General features: G+C 33.3%; 2 protein-coding genes across 3 annotated transcripts; both read right to left on the bottom strand.

The window, feature by feature from the left end:
* Window positions 1-6,414: 6,414 nt before the first annotated feature.
* Window positions 6,415-7,511, bottom strand: LOC112459219. Of its 2 annotated transcripts, none has more exons than XM_025023238.1 (2): window positions 7,236-7,511; window positions 6,415-7,153 (listed from the first exon to the last, which is right to left on the bottom strand). In XM_025023238.1, exons 1-2 carry the CDS (start codon window positions 7,265-7,267, stop codon window positions 6,418-6,420), a joined length of 768 nt encoding a protein of 255 aa, XP_024879006.1. In that variant the 5' UTR covers window positions 7,268-7,511; the 3' UTR covers window positions 6,415-6,417. The 2 variants fall into 2 exon arrangements, with proteins under 2 accessions (XP_024879006.1, XP_024879005.1); XM_025023237.1 differs by having other exon boundaries at window positions 6,415-7,157; window positions 7,236-7,510.
* A 2,802-nt stretch (window positions 7,512-10,313) lies between these two features.
* LOC112459220 (class V chitinase-like) lies at window positions 10,314-14,597 on the bottom strand. The gene is made up of 4 exons (XM_025023239.1): window positions 14,576-14,597; window positions 11,444-11,740; window positions 10,901-11,055; window positions 10,314-10,612 (listed from the first exon to the last, which is right to left on the bottom strand). The coding sequence occupies exons 1-4, from the start codon at window positions 14,595-14,597 to the stop codon at window positions 10,415-10,417; spliced, it is 672 nt and encodes a 223-aa protein (XP_024879007.1). The 3' UTR covers window positions 10,314-10,414.
* Between the last annotated feature and the right edge of the window lie 1,105 nt (window positions 14,598-15,702).

Below are 15,702 nucleotides of genomic sequence, written 5' to 3' on the forward strand. Positions count from 1 at the left end.
AATACCACTACTTTCATCGTTTCCTTACTTACTCGGTTAGGCGGGTACAGAACAAGAACGGACTCGGTTCAAGTCACTATCGGCTATTTTTATTGATCCTACGACACTGTCAGACAGATACTGGCTTCAGCGATAACGCCACACGGCTGCTGAAAGACACGCCTTGGATGTGGAATCGTGGAAGGCGCTCGTTCTCACACTTATCACTTGCGAGAAGCAAAACGAGGAAAAGAATAAAAAAAGCGGAGACTAAAAACTAGTACAGCAGCAAAAAATTGCCTTTCGCATAATTTAATATTAGGTATTCCCCTATTTAATTTGAATGATAACGCCTGGGATTTTTGTGCTGATAAGTGGATGGCACCGCGGTCACAATGTCGACAAATCTATCAGCGAATCAAGCTGCATATTAAAGCGAATGTAAATACAGTGCAATCCAAAAATATGTTGTACATATGTATATTTCGGAAGTGCGCAACGCTCGTTTTTATTGAAAAGAACAGATTTTGTCGCAAGCCTCTTTGTCAAACAGCCACTGACAATCGAATTACCGATGCAATCAAAGCACGCGAAATGACGGCATTATCTCCATTCAAACCGGCACAAAACAGACTGCTGTAGCGTTATCTTGTTGAACGTGAACGGAAATCTATGACCCCACTCTTTGCCTCTTTTCTTCAATCACAGTTATCAGTGACGTAGCTGTGGCATGCATGTATGTGCGATAACGTCGCTTATTAAACAATTTTTAAGGCCCCATAATGAAAAATATAAGGAACAAGGAACAGATATTAGCGATTAGAAATAAGAAATTATAGGAATAAAGCTGATGTAGCATTAATGCACGGCTTCCGATAGGTTAAAAATCTATTGCCTGTGTTATTCTTTGTTTTTGTTGCCTGTATTTTTCATCGTGTATTCAACTTTATTCTTGATTCTTTAGCCCTAAACGCTAATATCTGTTTTTTGTTCCTTATATTTTTCATTGTACGGAGGTCTTTAATCTTTTAGTGGAATCGAATAGACTTGTATCTTCATTTCTATAGCCGGAGATTTCTAACACCAATAGCATACACGAAACATCTATATATTACTCCTATTATATAATTTTTTGCAATTAAAGATGAAAGATTAGTGTTTTGCACTAATTGTGTCACGATTATTTGCCTCAAATTAAGGATGTATGTCCGTTCAGTCAAAATAAATGGATCAAGCTGAAATTTACAGAGATTGTGCACTTATATGTTCTAAAAACCTGTGTTAAATTTCAGATTGATTGTCTGACTCGTTTAAAAGATATTAATTTTTTAATTTTGTATGTGTTCTTATGGAGATTGACAGTTTATCAAACATATACATTCAGAATGTAAAGAAAAAATAGAAAACAAATCTCGAAAAAATTACGGTGTATAGAGGATACATTGGCACATACAGGTTCTCTATAAATTTCACGATGATTCACTGACTAGTTTCTGAGAAAAAAAGTAAAAACTGCAGCACTCTCGCAGATTTTGGCGTTTGACGCCGAAGACGCCTAAAGACGTGGCAACGTCGTTGTTTCATCGGTAACTAATATGGATATTTTTCGCCTTTTTTGCCGGTTTCCGACATTTTCAGCCGATGTTTATATACAGGATCTAAAATTCACTTGCCCTTATATATTAAAAAAGCGGGATTTTATTCACTTCAACATTTTTTATTTAACCACACTTTTCTAATAATCGGCTGTCAATATGCAACAGATACTATGACAGTCATGTGATAGCAGTCGGGCGTTCAGTGCAGCCAACAGTTAAAATCGAGCGGTGTTGCCACGTCTTCTTGTGTTATTTGCTCGATATTTATATTTTTTATTCTCGTATTTAGCGTATTATTTTCATTTTATAATAATATTTTATACTATTGCGTGATATTTTTGATCATATTTAACCGTTACTTTCTGTCTTTATCCATATTATACATGTATGATTCTTATTTCTAGCAGTTAGATTCAGGGAAGATTCCCAGCCAAAAGTTTTGAGCCTCTATTAAGAATATTTACAAATACGCTGTTAATAATCATAAAAACTTGTTAAAATCACTTAAATCAGTAACATTAATGTCCTTGTTATGATATTAAATAGTAGTAAGCCGTTAAAGTATGCATACAACCGATATATATTGGATTTCTCAGATTACTGTACTTTTGGCTGGGAAGGTATAGGTAATACATCCTTAAGAGGCAGTGTATTATAAAAAAAATTTGGAGCTAAAAGTTTCGTAGAGGTCTTTCTATATGTAGACACAGACTTATATATTTAGTTATATGTATAAATATATATCTTAAAATTAAATTTAGAAAGACAATGATTTAAAACAATTTTCCATATTTTGAAAAAATCTACTATAATGAACCATAATAATATACCATATTCTCTTAATTAGCCCGTTCTTTCCACGTGTGGACATCCAACAGAGCCTCATTACTCCAATATACCATATTCTTTTTGGATGCAATGAGATCATATAAATTTAATTAAATTTAACATGCCGACATGTCAATACATGTTTTACTTCGATATACTATTTTATATAGTATTCTAAATAGCATTTTATATAATATTTTATATAATATTTTATATAGTGTATTTTATTAAATAATAAAAAGATAAATACGTTTATTGACTCCCCTCAGGGTTGCAAGGCGTTTTGTAGGGACGTTCCCAACCCTTTATTCCATTCTCATCCAATACTACCCTTTCTCGGGCGGCAGTGTGGTCTAGTGGTAGAGCGCCAGACTCGTAATCTGAGGAACCAGGTTTGAGTCCACTAGAGCCATGTAAACATGGAATGTTTTTCTGAAAGCTGCGCCCCTCCGTGCAAGATAGCCTCTTGTGTGTAGCAAACTGGGCTCCGTCTTTCGGAAATAGACGTTAAGGGGATCCTAAAGCCGTCTGTAATACCGGCTTTTTTTCTTAGCACTAATCTTTTAATTGACTTTATAGAAATGTAAAATTCTTGTCTAGAATTAAAGTACGCATCAAAATCTAGGTCATGGTGGTCAAATTTATATCGAAAACGAAAAAAAATTAATATTTTTGTTAATTTTTGGTATACGTGACGACAATATTTGCTTTGTACAAAAATTCCACGATAAATATCCACAAAATTAGACCGGCATGACCTAGGGACAACATTTAAGAACAATATCGTGCAATTAAATCTAAGATTGAAAACCTAGAAAAAAAGATTACTTTATATAACTTTTATATGTGCAAAAGCACATTCAGGTTGACAGGATAAGCAATATTGCGTGTGGCAAAAGATGGCGCAGTAATCGAACAAAGATAGATGCTTCTCGTTAGACAAAGACAGATATAGATATATGACAAGAAAACAGAATTAGAAATGTTGACATTATCGACGTCGAGGAAGTTCAGCCTTCACTTTAGGATCCCCTTAAGCCGTTGGTCCAAAGGAATAGTTGAGAGGTGGGTAAAGGGTTGGGAACGTCCCTACAATAAAGCCTTGCAACCCTGAGGGGAGTCAATAAACGAAATTTTATTTTTATACTACCTTTTTTGCTCTCACTTAACCCTTTAGACCAACGGCTTAACGTCTCTTTCCGAAAGACGGAGCCCAGTTTGCTCCGCACAAGAGCCTATCTTGCACGGAGGGCACAGTTTTTCGGAAAAAACTTTCCATGTTACATGGCTCTAGTGGACTCGAACCTGGTTTCTCAGATTACGAGTCTGGCGCTCTACCACTAGACCACACTGCCGCCTATTTTATTAAATAATAGTATTATTGAATAAAAAAAAATATTACAATATATCTACCTAATTGTTTAAATATTAAGAGAAAGAGAGATAGAGAGAGTCGAGTAATCGAAAACTATATTGAGAAGTCGAGCGAGAGTACGAGCGGGTATTACTTATGCGAGGCATTTCTATCGGTTGAAGTTGCGTACGCGCAGACACACATTATTCTGTTTTAAAGTCCGAACGATCGCGCGAGTCTCAATCTTCATATTTTTTCTGAAGCGTTTGACCATGTCGACGCTAATTTTCGATTAAACAGTATTCTTTTTTATGGTGCATTTTCATTCTCATAAAGTATTCGGTACTTATCGGATGTGAAAACGCATACTGTGACGAGGTACAACTAAGTTAGAGAAAACCATTAAAGGAACGATTACAACTCACTGAAAAAGGATTGGAAATGTGGAACAATACCCATTAGAGGAACTGCCATACTCCCTATCCTTCCCTGTACAACAGAAAGATATTTCTCTTGTTACTCTTTCTGAAATATCGGTATATATGTAAATCTTTGGGGTATTTCTGGCCTGGTCTATTCTCGTCCTGCTATCTTTTTCTTACTGGTTAATGGTGACTAAAATATCGAATCTCTTGAAGGATACGATAGCAAAAACATGCTGGAAATACACAATTCTCTCGGTTTCTTACCTCTGGTTAATAACTCTGAATAGCGGGATTGTATTTTACGATCTCCGCGAGAGAATCTCTACTGGAAAGGCTCTAAATATATTGATTAAAAGGATATCTCGGATCAATGGGGGGATCCTTAATCTATTATTTTCAGGAACATACGTAATATTAACAAGGAACCTATACGTAATATCAACAAGGTATGTTATGTCCATTTTCCGGGGAATTATTACATCAGATTTCTTTACATCAAGCCCTGTCTGTAGAATCTTGTTATATCATCGTCTACAACCGTCATCTTGAAAGATCTTCCATCTGAACAAACTCAAATCATGTTGTCAAGATATTTATACTTCGATAGAAACGTCTTAAATAATACTCACTATAACTTCTAAATAAGATTACTTTCTCAATTGATTCTCAAAAGACTTCTTGTATAATTTTTGATATCATTAAGTCATATTTAATGGATTTTTCAGATGTATTAATATTTTAATACCTTAATAATGTTTTGACTAAATACTTAAAGATCGGTCAAAAAGTTATGAAATTTGCATATATATGAAAAAGAAACTAATTAATTATTTATGTTGAAAGATGTGAAACTTTAATCTTTTGAAATATTATTCTGAATTTCTGAATTATATAAATGAATGTATTCTAATATGTTAATTTTAAGAATAATTGTTGTTTAGAAGGTCATTATCTAACTTTTAATATTAAATCCCTTAAAATTCATGAAGAAATATATGTTAAAATCTAATTCAAAAACCACTGGTTTTATTGTCACTAAGAAATTGAAAATACTGAAACTATTTAACTATAATAAGACAAAGACGTTTAAGTCAAGCAACAGTTTATTGCCGCTTCATATAAATCTTATAAAGAAATATTCTGAAATGATTCTTTTAATTCTTCTTAATTGTAAATTCCAAACTCAAAAGCATAAAATTTATTAAGTAAATATCAATATCCAAGATGACGACCTTCTTTATTTCTAATCATGTTATGTTGGAATTGTGAATTGTTTCTCATATGTAAACTATTATGACATTTATGAATATTATATCTTTTTTCCTATAAAAAAACTGAGAGTCGAGAGTTATTAGGTTGTGTGTTCGTCTTTCTCTATATAGATTTCATTTTGATCAGGCTTGGATAAAGCTTGTGCATACACTAATAATAGAGGAAAGTGCCCTATTATGAGATAGGATCCTAATATGAGATGGCGGGGTTTTTTCATGGTGGGATCAACAGATAGGGCCTATATAGAGCCTTTTAGCTTAACATATCTCATATTTGGATCCTGTCCTTGATCCTGTCTCATAATACATGGTAGAAATACAAGGGTATGCTCTTGCGCATATTTCCGAACCCAGCCAATCAGCGACTTGTCCAACCTTACGTCACACTGAGCGGCACATTTAAGCAGCGAATCTATAATAGTCATTTATAAAAGCATTTTGAGCGGACAATATGTGAATACAAAATAATGTTGATCATTTATGTGAGAGAAAATTCTGTTTTATAAATAAATAAATATATATGAACAAAAATATATAAATATAAAAAAACGCACGTGACATACGGATAAACGCTCATCGTTTCCCGAATTTGTCTCTCGTTGTAGATGTTAGAAACGTTATTGTTATTTGACGAATTTTATAATTATTTTATGTGGATTTGTCTAAATATATAATATTACAGAAAATATTATTATTATTAAGAAAAAAAGAATTGTGTGCATTGAATAAAAATCATTGCGACGTACGGAAAAATTTCACATAAAACGAGATTTTAATTTCCAGTCATTTATTATTAAAATTCTGCGAATTATTAGTTTTAATCAAAACTGGTCGGAAAACGATTGGAAAAGAATTGTCAGCTGAGACGCAAAACAAAAATATATTGTGGCGTACGACATAAAGAACTATATATGCAGAGGAAAGATGCAGATAAAAGATCAAATAACAATAAATGCAAATATTTAATATACAGGTTTTTTATTAGTAAATTTTGACATCTTTCTTCTTTTTTGCCTGTGATTTGCGATTGCAATCGCTCGGTTCATTTCGCGCAGCCTAATATATGTCCTAGTCCTAATGAGGCATAGTAATGCCTCTCTCAGTATTTTAATTTTCAATTGTGGTTCTATTATTTTTGCTAAGTTTTGAAATATAAGATTTTCTTTATTCAAACTGGATCCGTGATATTTAGCAAACTCAATATTCATTATACGAGCACATTGTAATAATTTGTCACTCGGATACATACATTTTCCTCGCGAAATAACTTGCAGCCAATCTTGGTCACCCGTTGTTTCCAATTGACGCGTTTCAATACCTAATGTTTTATCTGTGCTTTTAAATCTAAATGCTACGTATCCGGCTATATATTTTGCTTTATATTTTGCTGGTGTCTGTTCTTCTGTACTGGACGATGCTGCTGTCTGTTCTTCTGTACTGGACGATGCTGGTGTCTGTTCTTCTATACTGGACGATGCTGGTGTCTGTTCAACATCCATCGAAACTTCATTTGATACAGGCAAAGGCATTGTTTCAGCTAACACATTTTCGTTTGATGTTAGTGGAGGTACTGCATGAAGATGCAACGTCGGGATAGCATCAGGATGTATCTTCCTAGTTCGTATAGGTGAATAACCTAGTAGATGTTCTTGTAAGGGCTTCGTAAAAGCTTCATCAGCAAAATGCTTCGAACATATCCTAGCTGAAGCAAACAAGGTTTAAGATTCTTAAATATATGCTTATAATAATAAACAAGAGAAATCTATACAAAAGTACAAACCATATTTTGGTGAAATATTTTCTTTTCCGCATGCTTGACGCCACTTATTAAACAGTGCTGGATCCTTTGGGAAGGAAAAATATTTTATTTTATTTCCTTCGATCTTTCTGGTCTTTGCCAGATAGTTCCCACACCCTTTCACATTACACGTCATTGCGTACACTGTAATAATCACAAACGAATTACTCGACATAAACAGCGAACCGAGCGAACGCAGCCATTGCGAATCACCGAGTACATCCGATTCATTCCGATGCTACACGAATATGACGTAAACTTAGACAAAAGTGGTGGGAATGCGCAGTGGTCTGACACGGTATGAGCATACCCTTGTATTTCTACCATGTCATAATAGGGCACTTTCCTCTAATATAGAGTATTATAGAGGCATCGCCGACATATAGCCCGTAGGAACAGCCGCATTAACTCCTTTTCGCTTATTTATGGGCCAGCAGAACTCTGCCTGCTTCAAAAATTTAGTTCTTTTAAACCCCTTCTTTTTTCCATGCAAACTTTCTTTCAATTATTATATATTTTCCTTTGTATCTGTCTTACCTTCCAAGTTAGGTCACTGTCAATATTTTTCTCCTTTAAGATCTTTTTTTTAACCATAACTGTTTTTTTCTGTTCCTTACCTTTCAGTTTCTCTGTAATCATATTTTTTCCTCTTTTTGTTCAGAACTTGCTTTAATTTCTATGTGGACTTCTTTTTGTAACATTTCTTTCACCATTTCTTCTACAGTATCTTTTTTTTGCACCTCCCATTTTTTTATCACAATATTATTAGTTTTCTTATTTCTTTCTCTTATTTAAATTAAAAATGCAAGAGGAATTCCTCTTACATTTTTAATTTTTTAAATTCTTTATTGCATGTAAATACGCGCCAATGTGAGATGTACAAAATGATGTTTGACGAGTAAAAAAAAAAATATACAGGAATTGAATATGTTTTTTTTTTTTATTTAACGGACGTAGGTATATGTTTCTTTATTTAACAAGTAATAGGCACGTTAAATGTACAACAAAATTAAATGTTACATTTTTTTATATAAACAACATATTCTCCAAGATTATGTATTAAAACATGACTAATAAATTCGGCATATTATAAAATAAAGTATATACAGTAATAATATAGAAAGTAATTGTCACATTGGCACCTTTATTTCTTTACACAAACCACTGAACTGACAATGAGTAATCTGGTATTTCGACACATTAATGAATGTGTGTGGTTGATTTAAAATGGATCACTTAACATTTCTTATATACATATATATCCTGTATCATGCACGGTATATTTTTATAGTGATTTTCAATATTAATATTTATTTAACAGCAAATTAATTTTATTATAAAGTTCGACCAGTACAATGCCTTTTATATCTTCTACACTCATTATATATTTATATGTGACATTTATTTCCTTTATTCACTAATTAACTTGATCTAATTAAATTTATTGATGCTACGAAAGCAGAGACTAATTCTTTTGTCATATATTTCACTGTATTCGAGTGTAAGAAGATTTTATATTTGAAACGAAAATAATAGACCTGTGATATATTCAGTTAATTGTTATCTGAACTTGTTGGAATTATATCTCACTGACATAGATATATAGATGCACTGCAAATGCAAATGTGTTATTTAGCTAAAACTCTTCTGACACATTTCTTGCCGTTTTAAATCACATTAATTATTTGACACGATTGAACGTATTAACTTTTAATTTAATACAGTTAAAGGTGTTAAATGACGTAACTTAAAATGTCCAAATGTGTGTAAAAAAAACTGCAGTCAAATGTGTAATTCTTAGACGTTTATGCGTATAAAACTAACACACTTGGATTTGCAGTGCGGCAATTACAGATTTAAAGGAAAAAAGGATGTGAATATTTTCAGACATTGTATTTCACTCATAAGTTAAATTTTTAAGTTATGGTCAGGGCTTGGGTGACCAATGGGGCCACTTTTTAATTTCGTTATATAAGGCATCTTCAGAACTCAGTTTTCGCAACTTGTCGGTGACCTAACAGTTTATAATCGGACGCCATCTTTCCGGCTTTAACGCCGATCTTTCTCTATGATCTTTCACGCGGCACGTAATGGTAGTTTTGGCGGTACAACTGAACTGAAATTACCGATGAAGGAAATGCCGATACTTCTGCTGTTATAACCGTGGGTATAGGCACCGACGTAGTCCCAATTTCTGCAAACATATGCGTCACCTCCAACGAAAAAATTATAGCCAATATCCGAAAAATTGTAATCTTTGAAATGCGTATACTGAACAACTCTCACTTGGAATGCATACTCTGGTAGCGTGGTACAGAATGATGTCACAATGTGACTAATAACACTGGTTTACAAAATATCAAATTTTCCTGTACATTTAATGCCACTATATTTTTCCTATGTATTTTGGCCCGCTAAACTCGAAAATTACATAGAAAAATTCTTTATGGATTGGTTTTCAAAATATGAATTTTTGGATTTTTTTTAATTGCTCATATAACTCCGGTGTTTATCCATAGATTGTCTTCATCAATAGCTTGTTTTTTTCGTAAAAGTACGACCTATACGTAAACAATAAGAAACTGGACATAATTTGACGTTTTCTATTTTTGCATGGCGATAAAGTGAATTTTCTATTTTTACAATTTTCTATTTTTATTGTAAAAATAGAAAATTCACTTTATCGCCATGCAAAAATAGAAAACGTCAAATTATGTCCAGTTTCTTATTGTTTACGTATAGGTCGTACTTTTATTTTTATTGTAAAAATAGAAAATTCACTTTATCGCCATGCAAAAATAGAAAACGTCAAATTATGTCCAGTTTCTTATTGTTTACGTATAGGTCGTACTTTTACGAAGAAAACAAGCTATTGATAAAGAAAATCTATGGATAAATACCGGAGTTATGAGCAATTAAAAAAAAATCTAAAAATTCATATCTCGAAAACCAATCCATAAAAAAATTTCTCTATGTGATTTTCGAGTTTAGCGGGCCAAAATACATAGGAAAAAAATAATGGCATTGAATGTACATTTTGGCTGTAAACCAGTGTAATTACATATGATACTGGCAGGCTCATTTTTGTTAGAGGTTCCAAAGGCGGCTCCGCATCCCATTCATCCCTCTAAACAAAGCGTAACGAAGTGTCTGTTCCATTATTATCTGAAAGTCATGAAAATATAGTACATATCATACGAAACGGCGATCCAATCCACGTGCCGCACTAATAGCGGGAGGCGGGTGTAGCCCCGGTTGACGACGATCTTGCTCGCCGAGACCGCGATGGATAACAGGAGTCCTCGAGATGTGAACGCCTCGCTGAGATCTTCGAGAAGTCCTATGAAGTTTTCGCTGTCCTGCCGAGGACTGCGGCTACAATCGCCCTGTCCGAGATATTTGGTTTTTAATTAATTTCTATAATTAGTGTCCCTAAGCCTAGCATTTGGGATCTACTGATAAACAGCAAATTTTACTAAAGAAGAACTACGTGTATATTTGAAAAATAATTTCTTCTTGTTAAGCTTTTTCTCTAAATCGAAACTAAAATGTCTTCTTTGAATGTTCCGAAGTATTTTTAATATTTCATGTGTTGAAAGAATGGTTATAATTATACTGAGAAGAAGAGAAAAGAAATTTCGGTTTACCTGCCAGCATACCGGAAACTCCCAATCAAGATCCAGACCGTCGAATCCGTACTGCTCGATGATTCTTATGACATATCCGACAAAATTTCTTCTATTCGACCACGAGCTACCAGCCAATTTGCTGTACTTGTCGTCCTTTGAGTCGTTCCATCCACCTAGACCGAAAAACACCTTAAAACCGTTTCTTCTTCTAACTTCCGCCGCTTTGTTGAGAAAACTTTTATAGACGTCGACGGAGTCATCGATGTTTAAGAGAAATGTCTCCGCGTCTAGCGTAGCGAAGGCATATACGATGTGTGTGCAAAGCTGCTCGTCGATTTTTTCGGGAGTGCGGGCTTGGAGGCGGGCAAGCTGCCGAAACTTGCCCGCCTCCAAGCTCAATTCGTATAGTACCAAACCACCTTTTTTTCTTTTATATTCTTTGCGAATCTAAATCTCGGCGATAGGCTGCTCTAAGAAATCGACAGAATAAATCTCGCGTTTTTTTTAAAGCGCTTTACGTTTGTATTAAAATGATCAAAGTCTATTCATCGCGATACGTACTTGACGTTGAGTAGTATTGCACTTGGTGTTCTCCGGCCAATCGCATCGGTTTTGTAAAGTCCAGGTGGACAGGACTGTTCCGAGATCTGGCCGAAATTGCACATATAATACTTGGTGCAGTCGTTTTTGTGCGATATGAATGAATGTCCTCCGCAATCTGCCGCGGATAGTGGACTGGCTTCGATCTCGATGGTATCGTCAATATCTGATTCAATCGTCGTTGTTGTCGGGGTTGTTGCTGATGGGATGTAGGGGAGACCGGGGCACCATGAGCCACGGGGTACCATAGATCATTGACTGTTTAGAGTAATCCAGAATGTTTAAGTTGATTCAATTAGTATCATGTGACAATTATTTCGTTGCCCATACTTCGTATCGAGGTGGCAATCATCAAAGTCCGTAGTCTCGAGATGCACGTGACATAATAAGGTTTTCGTGATGCGTAAAATTCTTTTTAACCATTTAGAAATGTTTTAATATTGTTTTTTTAGTAAAATATACACGTACTAAAAATTAGGTGCAACTTTCTAGCATCTTTTGTCATCTTACTACACTACAGATAATCATGTATCATTTAAGTTTTTTATTACGTTTCACCTTTTTCTATATTAAGTGCATTCGGGGCACTATGGGACACTCATAGTGGAGGCAACGTAGGAAAACACTTGGAAAGTTATCCTCGAAGAGTAAACTTTTTTGGAAAGTGTTCTTTTGGGTTTCAGAAAACATGTCTCAAAAGTTTACCAACGTAAACCCTGTGCTATATGTTTTATTTAACAGAAAAGACCGAAAAAATCGGTTTTTTGAGTATAACTAAAAAAACATTAATTTTATGAAAAAATAAACCATGCCAATCGAAAGAGGAGAAAATTTTACTAAAGAAACATATCTAAAGTTTTCTTAATATTAATATGTGTAGGAGTAATAATTTATTAATTAACGCTTCAAAGTTCGTCGATGCCGCCCCGTGTAAAGCCGCCTGCAGAGTACGCGGACGCGCGCGCGCTTTTTAAAAAGAGTTGTAACTTTTAATTGAGTCGATAGAATCAAATTTTACAAAAAGCATTCGAAAGTAGACATAATTTACTAATTTTCAAGTGGTTTGGAAAAATTGAGAAAGCATTTTGAGTATATTTAAATCGAATTTGAAGAGAGGCGATGTGAAATTTTTGACTTATTTTACTAATATCATTGCCATTTATTTAAATTTGCAGATTCTCACTTCTAAACTAAAGCATTATATTCTTAAAATATGTGCTGATAACATGCAATAAGTGAAAAAAATTACAAAAATTTATTCTTTTAAAGTTGGGACCTCAAAGTTGATAGTTTTCTTGAAATTTTGTTATTTCAAAATTGATCAACCAGTTTGACTGCAGATATTATTGCTTAGGAAGTAGATATTGAAATTTGATAATAGGGTTTTTTAAAGCTGAAAATATGTACTTTAAGATGATACAAGTTTTATTTGAAAAACAAAATATTAAGCAGGTGTATTTTTCACAAAAGTATATAAAAATAAATGTCGAACTAGAAAATATGAAAATTTCTTTATTTTCAAAGTCGAAAAAGTAATAGAAAAAAATTTTTTTGAGAAAATAACTTATGGGATGTTGTAGCTTGGGTCTTAAACTTTACTAAAAGACTGTGTATCGAAAATATTTTTTTAAACTTATTATTTTAGTGGCTGCACGCAATTTAGTAAAAAATGTCGTATTTATGACAAGAACAGAAGCAAACGAAGAGGGAGAGAGGGAGGGAGGAAGGGAAGAAGGAAGGGAGGGAGGGAGGAAGGGAGGGAGGAAGGGAGGGAGGAAGGAAGGGAGGGAAAAGGAGGGAGGTTAGGAGGGAGAAAGAGGGGAAACCCGGAGGAGAACCGCAGCGTGCGAGTGAGCATGTGCTCGCTGCAAACAAATTAAATGCTATGCTGTCTCCAAAGCGGAAAAGCTTGCGGTTGTAGAAGGGTTGGACTTTAATGCACGGAACTTTGTACAAATTGCTGGAATCAGGGCTGCTTAAACGTACCGATATGTCCAGATGTTTATGAAGATGAACCCATTGAATTGAATGAAGATGAGCAAATCAATAAATACGAATAAATATGACAAATGTAACGATTTTTACAAAAAAACGCTTAATTTTGTGCTTTTTAACCACCCTTTTGAGTCGCCATTTTATAATGTTGAAAATTTTACTTCAGATTTGTATTCAGCAACCTTGAAAACACATTACCTATAAATTTCATAATTATACATTTAACATTTTTTTAATTACAATCACTTTTTTACATTTTTCTTTAAAAAATCGGTTTTTTTCGTTTTTTTCCAAAAACAGGTAAGAACACATGAAATAAATAGGTAAACTTTTCCATTTAAGGGTAGAAAAACACTTTCCAAAAGGTTTCAAGTGAATTCATTCTTCGAGAACAACTTTCCAAATAACGCATGTTTTTCGCCTACGTTGCCTCCACTAGAGACCATGTATTATAAAAAGAAAATTTGGAGCTAAGAGTTTTGTAGAAATCTTTCTATATATAGACACAGACTTATATATTTAGTTATATGTATAAATATATATCTTAAAATTAAATTTAGAAAGACAATGTTTTAAAACAATTTTCCATATTTTGAAAAAATCTACTAGAAGTGAACCATAATATACCATATTCTTTTTGGATACAATGAGATTATATAAATTTAATAAAATTTAACATTCCGACATGTCAATACATGTTTTACTTCGATATAGTATTTTATATAGTATTTTATATAACATTTTATATAATATTTTATATAGTAATTTATATAATATTTTATATAATATTTTATTAAATAATAGTATTATTGAATAAATGGAAAATATTATATCTACGTAATAATACTATAGAGGCTTCGCCAACATATAGCCCGTAGGAACAGCCGCATTAACAGCCTCCTTTTCGCTTATTTATGGGCCAGCTCTGCCTGCTTCAAAAATTTAGTTCTTTTAAACCCCCTCTTTTTTCCATGCAAACTTTCTTTCAATTATTATATATTTCCCTTTGTATCTGTCTTACCTTCCAAGTTAGGTCACTGTCAATATTTTTCTCCTTTATCTTCTTTTTAACCATAACTGTTTTTTTCTATTCCTTACCTTTCAGTTTCTCTGTAATCATATTTGTTCCTCTTCTTGTTCAGAACTTGGTTTAATTTCTATGTGGACTTTTTTTGTAACATTTTTTCCATCATTTCTTCTACAGCATCTCTTTTTTGGACCTCCTATTTTTTTATCACAATATTATTAGTTTTCTTATTTCTCTTTCTTATTTAAATTAAAAATGCAAGAGAAATTCCTTTTACATTTCTAATTTTTTAAATTTCCTATTGCATGTAAATCCGCGCCAATGTGAGATGTACAAAATGATGTTTGAAATGATGTAAAAATAATGTAAAAAAAAGATATACAGGAATTGAATGTTTTTTTTTATTTAACGGACGTATATGTTTCTTTATTTAACAAGTAATAGGCTCGTTAAATGTACAAATTAAATGTTACATTTTTTTATATAAACAACATGTTCTCCAAGATTATGTATTAAAACATGACTGATAAATTCGGCATATTATAAAATAAAGTATATACAGTAATAATATAGAAAGTAATTATCACATTGGCACATTTATTTTTTTACACAAACCACTGAACTGTGTAATCTAGTGTTTCGACACATTAGTGAATGTGTGTGGTTGATTTAAAATGGATCACTTAACATTTCTTATATACATATATATCCTGTATCATGCATATTATATATTTCTATAGTGATTTTCAATTTTAATATTTACTTAACAGCAAATCAATTTTATTAATAAGTTCGACCAGTACAATGCCTTTTATATTTTCTACACTCAATATATATTTATATATGACATTCCCTTCCTTGGTACACTAATTAGCTTGATCTAATTAAATTTATTGATGCTACGAAAGCAGAGACTAATTCTTTTGTCATATATTTCAGTGTATTCGAGTGTAAGAAAATTTTATATTTGGAACGAAAATAATAGACCTGCGATATATTCAGTTAACTGAATGAGTTCTCTCTGTGATTCTATACGCAGCCCCGATCTGGAGCGAGAAGCTGCAGGCGTCTAACAGGCAACAAAGGCTCCTACATCGAGTATTACGCGTTGTCGCCTCTAGAACAATCATGTCATACCGCACGGTATCATACGAGGCGGCGACGCTGCTTGCAAGGATACCACCCCTGCATTTACACG

Source organism: Temnothorax curvispinosus, unplaced genomic scaffold, assembly GCF_003070985.1.
Source record: "Temnothorax curvispinosus isolate PA1 unplaced genomic scaffold, ASM307098v1 QBEX01009643.1, whole genome shotgun sequence".
In the NCBI taxonomy this organism is placed as follows: Eukaryota; Metazoa; Arthropoda; class Insecta; order Hymenoptera; family Formicidae; genus Temnothorax; species Temnothorax curvispinosus.